The 10,080-nt window shown below is 42.2% G+C and overlaps 1 protein-coding gene across 1 annotated transcript; it reads left to right on the top strand.

Moving 5' to 3' along the window:
- Positions 1-1,832: 1,832 nt before the first annotated feature.
- LOC104506974 (monocarboxylate transporter 13-like) lies at positions 1,833-9,831 on the top strand. The gene is made up of 4 exons (XM_010148118.1): positions 1,833-2,034; positions 5,773-5,916; positions 7,107-7,913; positions 9,605-9,831. The coding sequence occupies exons 1-4, from the start codon at positions 1,833-1,835 to the stop codon at positions 9,829-9,831; spliced, it is 1,380 nt and encodes a 459-aa protein (XP_010146420.1).
- The last annotated feature ends 249 nt before the right edge of the window (positions 9,832-10,080 follow it).

The following is a 10,080-nucleotide window of genomic DNA, read 5'->3' as shown; positions in this document are numbered from 1 at the left end:
TCAGGATGTCGTCTGAGACCCTGTGCAACTGATGAGCCTGTCTGGCTATGTCTGTCATGCAAATGTGTCCAGCGCCACATGTCAGCCCGAAGTTGGAGCCAGACACGTGGCAGCAGAATTGGTTTTGCTTCAGATCCCTGCAAGGCTCTGGTGGCTTCTTTCCCCCACCCTGCTGCAGTGTTTCACACCCTCCTGAGATCATGTACCTCACGGGGGCAAATCACAGGAGCAGTGGCTGCTGCTTTCTACTGGATGGCTTCTAGTGGTATCGAATCCCTTAACCCCCATCTCCCCCAGCTGCACACAGGGAAGATAAATGCAAGTGTAGTACATCTTTCGCCACCTTCAGCTCACATTCTCCCTCTTGGAAGAAACCTGCTTCCTGTGCCGTGTCTCTTTTGTTCTCCTATATTTTGTAAAACATGCCTGCTCAGAATTTAGTGGCCATGAAGAAACAAGAAAAAAGAAGGAATATTTCCCTCCCTCAGCCAGATCCTACATCCCTCCCTTGCACAGTGTGATTACTCCAAGTTTTTCACAAAAATAAGGGGGAATACGCTTTTTCAGTTCTGTGTTTACCAGGATGTGCTTGCCTATTAAGATGCCTTCACAAGGAAGCATGTGCCTCATCTTGGCAAAAACGCTTTGCAGTGCTGGAGCCATGAGTGTTTATAAAAGCTCAGATGCTGAGGATCCTAAAATTCTTATGCAGTGTTCCTTGCAAGCTACTTAGATTATAAAAACATCTCTATTGGTTGAAGCCAAAAGGGGATGTTTAGGAACAGAATAAGCAGAAAGTGATACTTCCCAGTTTCTGACTACTTGTAGCTTGGAGGTTTCCTCAGCCACAGACCATTTTTAGGCATTTGGTAATCCTCAATCATTTTGTACAGCACAGATTTTTTTAATATTTCCATGTAAAGTTTTAATATCCATCATATTACGTGTCAGGGAGCACCGAAGTTTCCCAGTGTACGGAGAGTGTTCAGACGTCGAGTACCGTATCTAATACCATGCCTAATCTTTCTTTGAGAGGCTGCTGGTCCAGGAATGATGAGTCCACTAGGTTCAGACTTCAGATAAATGAAGTAGCTTCCACTTATTTCCATTTATGTGGATACCCAGAAGATTGAAAGAGACAGATTTCCTACCCTTATAAGCTTAGGCATCTTTCCTTTATTCCTACCTCTTACTCTGTCACGCTAGTGATACCACTCACCAGAGCAACTCAGCAAATTTAATGATGCTTTACCCCTACTCGCAGTTATGACGAGAGGCTGATGGGTACAAACAACTGCCTTGATTGCTTTGAAGTTCATGAAGTCTGTTGCAATGTCAGAGGACCCTAGAAAACACGCTATTCTGTCAGGCATTTCATTTTCTAATTGTCTACTAAAATGTATCAGTTTGAAAAGCGGGTGGGATAAGCTGCTTAAAGTCACTAGAATGGGTAGGATCCTGGGCCTGTCTTTGAAAATCTCAGTGTCTGCAACATCACTTTTCCCATCGTCTCTCACTTCTTTTTTCTGCCCTCCTTACCTGCATATTTTTCATTTCTTCATTTTTTACTTTCTTTGTTTTACTTTCTACTCTGCCTTCTGTCTCCTGAGGTATGTTTCCCAAGTAATATTTTCAATCAAACCACTGAAATGCATATTGTATGTTCATTTGGAGATTATTTGTGTAAGCCATTCCTAGAACAGTTTAATTCACTTCTTTAACATGGGGCCTTCTACTAATCTGCAGATCTGTTAAAAATCCCCACCATCATCACTGCCAGCCCAGAAAAAAACCCACAAAACCCCCGAGAGAAGATCTAAGAATTAAAGAAGATGCAGGCCAAAGACCGCAATCCACCAGATGGTGGCTATGGATGGGTTGTGGTCGTGTCAGCTTTCGTTGTGATGGGCCTCACTGCTGCCGTTCTCAAGACTTTTGGTCTGTTCTTTGTTGAAATCCAGCAGCACTTTGATGAACTTGCAAGCACAACGTCCTGGATCACATCAGTGACTATTGCCATCTTTCATTTAGGAGGTAGGTACAAGTGCTCCTCTAGCATTTTATGTTCATGGCTTTAACGATTAAAGAAATTTTGAAGAGATTACTTAAAAAACCTACAAAATTAAAACACCTAAGGACAATACTTCCTTCTTCTGTCTCTACAGAAAATTGGCATTTGCTTCCTCTCACAAAAACATATCCATACCTCCGACAAGGAATGGGTTAATGAGGACTCTGTATAGACACAGGAATCGGGTTGCCTTAAAAGAAGAACTTCACATACCTAGACTCATGATTCAGTTTTCCTACAGGCCGTGAATGAAACTCATAGGAGATAATCCTAAGAACTGCCGAGCTTGTTGGATCAAGCTCTTAAACCAGTTTGTTGAAGTTCACTGATCTGACAGTGACTGCCACCTCTTCAAAGTACTTTAAGACATAAGGACTGTGACCCTGCCTAGCAGATAAGCCATCTGCTACCAAAGTGGTGACTCTCAGTCCTGCTTTCCCCCCAGTTGTCCTTTTTGTTTTCACCAAGGTCCCCCTTCCTTCCATGTATTGCCATTCTGTCTCTCCTTTTTTCCCACCTTAGAATGATTCCAAGTTTTGAATTAACAGAAAACTCACCAAGTTAAAAGGGGGAAAAAAATCAGTGCGTTCATAGAGAGGGTAAGGAAGACAAGACCACACAAGCAGGGAGCAAGGGAAGAGACAGTGAACAATCACGGTCAAAGGCAGTGAGCTATGGAATCAGGTCAAATACCACATCTCACCAAATGAAGGAGAGAAAAATATTAAGCATACTGCATTTGACTCTTAATGGAGATGTTTACAGGATCGTTTGAGCCCTTGTAAACTGGATCATCCTCTGCCATTATGGTGAGGAACATGTGCAGGCAGGAATTGTGCAAAATTTGTGAAGTCTGCTCTACATATTCTGATAGAGATACATAGTTGTAACAGGTAAGTATCCTTACATAAAAAATGCTATCAGAATTTTGTTTGTGAAGACGCTTAATTGCATAAACACTGCATAATTACATGCATCCTACTCAGGCCGCACCTATCTGTAGTATTGCTTGTAACTGCAGTACTTGCAAAGATCATGAGCTACTGATCTTTCTTTGAAAAATGTATTCAGAAGAACAAAACAATAATTCAAAGGTCAAGCAAAAAGATGAAGCACATCTTGGGTTGAAAAGATTTTATCAGGTCCATAAACGGCTATCCTTGATGCTCAATTTGCAGTATTAGAACTTGTTTCACTCTGACAGAAACCATTAATTGAAAAATCAATGTAAAACCTGCTTTTCCACCTACTTCAAGGACTACAGAAATGAATAAACATGAATCTATCCATTTGGTTTACAAATTAGACTTATCACAGACCTATTGTGATACTATTTTGTTATTCAGGCCTATGAACTTAATGAGAAAAAACAGCCAACACCAGAGGATAAAAGATCAAAGTCCTGTGTTACTTTTTTTTGTTAAAATATATTGCATTTCATAGGAATGTATCAAGGCTAGAGCTTATTAAACAGTAACAGGAAGTATAACCAGCAAAACTCTATTTGCCTAGCCAGGTGTGAGGCTGGCCTACTTCAAAGAAGGCAGTTACAATTTTCAGCAGTTTTTTTCATCCTCTGAAATCCTATGAAAATAATCCTCTTTCAGTGAACACAGCTTGATGGCCAAACATTCCAAAACCCTTCTACATAGCAGTTCATAATGTCTTGGGTCATTTGGTAATTTTCTTTATCTTCTCCTGCCTTTGCTTCATTTATAGGGACCAGAAGACTTTCTGCTGAAGATCATCTGAGCCTCCAGTTCTTTGAGCATCTTTCCTGGCCTGCCTTAGTCTTTCTTAGTATGTTCCTCTGGGAAATCTTCAGTGTCATGTGGCTCAGTATGAAGGATGAACAGTGAATTAATAATTTTTCCCATTTGGATCCTTTCAACAGCAGCTCTATGTCTTGTGTGGAAAGACAGTACCTGCTTCAATTTTTGGGATTTGCACCTGCAACAGGCTGTTCAATTTACCACAGAAAGGATTCTTCCCATCACATCATACACAGGCCTTCTCTTGGTGGTGATGTACACCTCCCATCACCTTTCTCTTTGCACTGGGATTGTAATCCCTTCCAACTGTTTGTAAATTTTCTGTGTATTGCTCTTTAGCCTTTCAGGCTCTGGACCCTAGGGGTCTTCTCCATTTCCAGTTCTGTGGCCAGGTTCTTTCTTCCTCCTGCTATCCCCTGTTCAGGTCCTGCCTATTTCTTCTCTTCACCCTCTATAGAAAAATTCGCTTTTTGGTAGTATCTCTGCTCCAACTGCAGATCTTTCTCGTTTTTAAGTACTACCATGAATCTCTGTTGTTACCCTGAGTCTACTTTCCTCTTCTTTTGCTCATGATATATGTATGATTCTACAACTGTGCATGCTTTATCCTGTCTCACCCCTTCCACTACATCTTACAGACCATGACTGAATTCCAGTATAATTTTTACATACTTATCAAATCATTGTATTCTTGCTCTAAATGCTGATGAAACATTTGGGGTTTGTATAACCTGCTGTCAGACGATAGACATCCTGCAGATTTTGCAGCCATTATATCTCTCTGCCAGGTTTATTTCACTTGTCCTAGCTATGAATAACTAACACAGGTGAATGTACAACAACGTGCCCTCCCTTCCTGACTGCCTTCGCTTCATTGTCTCCCCGCTTATTTCAGTTTACAAGCTTGGTCCTCGTTAACCAAATTTCATTTTATCCCCAGAATCCAGTCTCCAGAATATCAACAAATTGCAGGGACCTGACTTCCTGTTTGCCCCACAAAACCCCACCGAGAACTGGTGGTGTCGGGTGTTGTGTGGGAACCCTTCAGTGGCCACGGCTACTTTAAAAAAAACCCGTCCTTGAGGTTTGAAACCATCCCCATGGAACAGAGAGTACCTTTCCGTAATAGGTGTGGCCTTGATCTTAACTCTGTCATGCTGATGGAAGAACAGCCAGGCAGTACAACTGATCCTTAATTAAGCAAAAATATCCCTGACATTTCACATCCTTCCAGACAGTGGCTAGAGCAGTGCTTTGGTACTGTATTTGGAATTGCTTCACCGAGTGAGACCTGTATCTGGTGCAACTTTGCCCTCATGTGTTGGAGTTCCTGTAGTCTGCTAAGAGAAGCTGTACCACTGAAATAAAAATTAAAGGAATGGCAAATTTCCTGGAAAAATATTACCTCATAGTAAACCTCAAGTTTTGGTCTCTTATAAAACATTTGCAATTCCATGAGCAGATGATTTTGTAGAGCTCTAGAAGATTAGTTTTCTCCAGACAGTTTTCATGCCAGCCATTGCAATAATACAACTTTTATAGATTAACCTAGAGATTCTGTGGCTGGGGTTTCTCCTTCTGCTAAAAGGCGACACGAGTTTCTGTCATGTTGGTAGCTGTATCCTCACATGAAATCCAGTAGAACTGTTCCGCAAGAGAGGCACTGAAATGCTCTCTCCCTTTAAAAGGCCCACCTATTTTGAACATATTTTAAAATCTGTGCTGCAGGGATTGTCACGTCCCTGCCAGGAAGGATCCAGTTTCAAAATCCTGACTGACCCCCTCCAGGTCCAGCACAATTCAGGCTCTTTGAGACAAATACTAGAAGGGTGTTTCGCCTCCGAATGGTTTATTTGATTGCTCGGGTCCCGTCCATAAGCTTAATGTTCCTGACGTATTTATCTTCCTCCTGTTTTGCTGCTGATCCAGCCCCTGTTGCTAGCTCGCTATGTGTACGGTACACCCACCGGGCAGTTGTGATCACTGGAGGACTCCTGGCTTTTTCAGGAATGGCACTGGGATTTCTTGGACTCAACATTGTCTGGATGTATGCAACAACTGGCTTCCTACAGGGTATGATTTTATGGAATTCTTTCAAAAGCAATTCAAAGCCCTTGTTTGAGCATGTTAATGGTAGGAGTTTTAAAATCTGATTTCTATTTTGATTCTATGAGCAACTAGAACCAACAACCTTCCTTAAAGGTCATTTTCCTCATGTCCCACTCTGGAAGAATTTGGTCTAGAAACCTACAAAGACAGAGACATAATAATTAGATGCTAGTAATTTTCAACTGCAAATTATTTGTGACCAGAAAATGAAAAGTGTTTTATTTTTCACTCAAGAGCCAAGAGCTCTGGGAAGGTTTGGAAAGGTTTAAAGAGCACTGAAGTACAAGGATGTAGAGATCCCAGCTTTCCTACTTTCTATCAAATAATCTTATGTTTTGAACACAGGCCCAGGCTTCCAATTGATTCCAATCTTTTGCTTTACTCCAGGTGAAAACAGGCCAGAAAGTTGTCTCCAACAGCTAGCAGATTTTCCTGGAACAGGAAGCGAAGCTGGCAGGGAATAAAATAAACCATTCCCAGTTCCATGCTGGATGTCTGAGAAAATGTCTGGAATTTGAGCCCTTTGGCAGTCCTGGGCTGCCAGATAGTTTCTAGGGAGACATTACAATCACTCTAAGTTAGAGCAGGTTTGAAACCTGCTCAAATCAGTCGGGCAAGAAAATGAAGAGCAAACAGAGGTAATGCACCAGCTTCCTTCACGTCCTCCCTCACTTTCTACCCTGAACATAGCTCAGCTTAACCCAGCGATCTGATCTAGTACCAGCCCTAATTAGGACAGCATGGACTCTGAGATCTGTATGATCATACACAGCTGTATGATTTCTCACCCAGTGGTAAACTTGCCAAACCAGGTGTTTTTGCCTTTTTGTTTGTTTGTTTGGGGTTTTTTTGTTTGTTTTGGGTTTTTTTTGTTGTTGGTTAGGTTTGGTTTTTTCCACAGTGAGAATATAATAGTGCATACTTCATACTCCTGCTTTTGTCTTGGACATACAACTTACTCTTACAGAACATACACCACAAATACACTCTTCCAGATAGCACAGCTGAGCTCATGCGCCTGCTGAGGACAAAAGTGGGGTTTTTTTACCAGTTTTTAACTTTGCAATTGTAGCAGCACTGACTGATTTAATTTTCACTTACATGAAATACCTCAGTAGTGTCTAACTGGTGCTATTTGTATTGGTGTTTTTCAGGACTTGGGATTTCCTTCTCATGGACACCTGCCATTAGCATTGTTAGCCATTATTTCTCCAAGAAAAGAGCTTTGGCCAATGCTATTGCCAGTGCTGGGGAATGTGCCTTTGCATTCACATTTGGGCCATTTTTCCAGTGGTTGATTAGTCAATATGGATGGAAAGGTGCCCTCTTGATCATAGGTGGCATTCAACTCAATATTTGTGTCTGTGGAGTACTGATGCGACCTCTGGCAAACAGCTGCCTCCTTGAGGCTCGGCGTTCTGAAACTGAGACACCGTTGGGCAACAGTGCATCTAGGACAGACATGGAAGAAAAGTCTCCCATCACACAGAGAACCTTCAACTGGATGCTCATGAGGCGACCGGAGTTTGTACTCTATGCCATCTTTGGCATATTAGCTGCTATGAGTTTTTTTGTCCCTCCGTTATTTTTAGTCCCGCTTAGCTACAGCCTGGGAATAGATGAATCGTGGACTGCATCCCTCCTATCCATTTTGGCCATGGTGGACTTTGCAGGCAGGCTGCTATGTGGCTGGTATGCCAATCTTCACATGACCAAAACTGTTCATTTGCTGACAATGACAATTACACTGATCAGTACTTCCCTGATGCTGCTGCCACTGGCTAACAGTTACCTGTCCTTGGCAATATTCACTGGCTTCTATGGATTCTTCTTTGGTACAACAGTTGCTGTGCACATTACAGTGCTAGCAGATGTTGTAGGCATGCCAGATTTTGACAGTGCTCTGGGGCTTTTCATGCTCATTAGAAGCACTGGCGGTTTTGTGGGGCCTCCTCTTGCTGGTAAGTTGATACTCTGCCAAATACAGGTTACAGGAAGAAAGGGGAATGGTAGCCCAAATTCAAAAAATATTGATGTGGAACTGAATTTCCCCTTTTTTTAGCTCAGGGATATCTGGACCAAGATTTATATAAAAATAGTCAGTCAGTTTAATTCCTCTCCAGAATATCTTGCTCCCTCTCTTCTCTGTGGTTTTAGAGATACCCGTTCAATGTGAAAGCAGGGAAGAATGGAGGATTTGCATGGTGGTGATCCTGCTTCCTGAATCCCACAGAATCCCACTTGACAGACTTCCACTCTAACTCTGGGACAAGCAGCAGATCCATACTTTCAGAGAAGAAACTGACATTTGAGACCAGTGATGTTGCATAAATGCTGGTACTGTTGGAAGGGTTTCTACAGACAGTCAAACTGAGCAGCTTGAAACATTAGGCTGTGTGAACCTCAAGGAAATGCTCAGTTTTCAGATGGCATTTGAGCTAACCAATATAATAAATAGCACAGGCAGCACATAAAAGCAGTGGGAAGAGAGAGCAGACAATGAGACAGCACATGGATTTATGGGCTGGCAATGAGACAAAGTCATCTTGGAAAAATGCAAGACAAACAAGCTGCAAGCTGTAGGGTTTTTATAAAGGGATATGGCAGAAAAATGATCAATATGACCTGTAAAATGTGGATCTGAGTCCTCATCCAAAGACCACTGCTCATGCCCTGCAGTGACTTTTGTGATAATGACACCACTAATAGGTTGCAAATGGGTCAGACCGAACAATTCGAGACAGAACAGTATCTAAAGTATGTTGGGAAGTTCTACAAAGATAGCCAGATATTTATATAGTGGCTGGCTGCTAGTACTGATTAGCTGGGAGTCAGTTCCCTTTTCATACATACAGTAAGCTAAAAAGAAGCTATGGAAGATGAATGAACCTTAAGTACTTCTTGATCTCTCATCTCCTACTGCAAGAGTGAAATCTAAAAGATTTGGATTCTGATTTCCTTTGCCTAACAGGACTTGTGTTAGATAGGAACGAGGGCAGGGAGCACACTAAATGTGGGCAGAGTTTCCGTCGGGAGACCAGGCAAGCTGCCTTCATCAGCCGTCAAATGAACCTGCCATTGTACCCACAGAGCAGCTGACACTACCATGGTGTAAGGTGCAGCACTGCTACCGGCGTACTGCTACTATACTACTGTTTTTTCAGTATGGTACACAATGGAAATACAGGTATTTTAGCTGTCTTAAAGCTACTTAAAACCCAGGGTATTTTTGTTAATGTCCATGACTCCGTAAAAGAATGACAGGAAAGCCCGAAACACTGCAGGCTGCCTCTCCAACCACGTCTCCAGCAGAGGCCTCTCCTTTCCTACTTTAAAACCTCCTGTGCTGTACAGTTATGGTCCAAATTACAGCAACCGATGACAGCTACACCACAGAACAGGGGGCTACATGGCTACAAAGCTGCATGATTTGGCTTTGTCCTCCCATTACCTTCATTGTCCGCCGTGTTTTAGGTTGGAAAGTGCTTCGAAAAGCATACCATTTTGTTTTACTAGCAATTCACACATGCATAGTACAAAGCTGCAAGACAGGTACGTAGCCAGCATACTTCCTTTGTGAGAGGATGCTGAGCTCATTCACATCAGCCGGTTTTCTCTACCAGTCACATTGCTGTTGTTTGTTTCTATCCAGGTCTGATCGTTGACATGGCTGGAGATTACAGAGCAAGCTTCTACATGGCAGCAGCCACTCTTGTCCTGTCAACTGGATTTTTAGTTACTTTAGGTCAGCTCCAGCAGAGAAAAGAAAGAGGAAGCCGGAGTAAAACTAAACCAGAGAAGTCAGCATTACCCTACCCTTCCCTCCATCTCCTGAAACTTCAAAACAGAAGGTATCGAGAACATGATGTAGTGGTGTGACTACATCGGATGTCTTCCAGCATTTCAGGACATGTGGAAGTCCTTTATTTTTTCCAAACTCTACATTGGTAGGATGTATAAAATTATGGAGATTTTGGATAGGAATGTTTGAAACTGAGGAAGAAAGTAAGTAGTTTAACAAGCAAACCACATCAGTAACCATTATATTATTTTGATGTCGAAGTTGCATTTTGACTATACAAGTCTTCAACACAGTCCTACCGGGCTGCGATAAGCAAACTAGGGAAG

This window comes from Eurypyga helias, unplaced genomic scaffold, assembly GCF_000690775.1.
Source record: "Eurypyga helias isolate BGI_N326 unplaced genomic scaffold, ASM69077v1 scaffold15893, whole genome shotgun sequence".
Taxonomy (NCBI): domain Eukaryota; kingdom Metazoa; phylum Chordata; class Aves; order Eurypygiformes; family Eurypygidae; genus Eurypyga; species Eurypyga helias.
This window is presented reverse-complemented; position numbering and strand designations above follow the sequence as displayed.

Bases quoted from the DNA above. Each gene is read 5' to 3' on its own strand.
- LOC104506974 (XM_010148118.1), top strand. From the start codon at position 1,833: ATGCAGGCCAAAGACCGCAATCCACCAGATGGTGGCTATGGATGGGTT. The intron at 5,917-7,106 runs GTATGATTTTAT...GGTGTTTTTCAG, and splicing joins AACAACTGGCTTCCTACAGG to GACTTGGGATTTCCTTCTCA. The intron at 7,914-9,604 runs GTAAGTTGATAC...GTTTCTATCCAG, and splicing joins TGTGGGGCCTCCTCTTGCTG to GTCTGATCGTTGACATGGCT.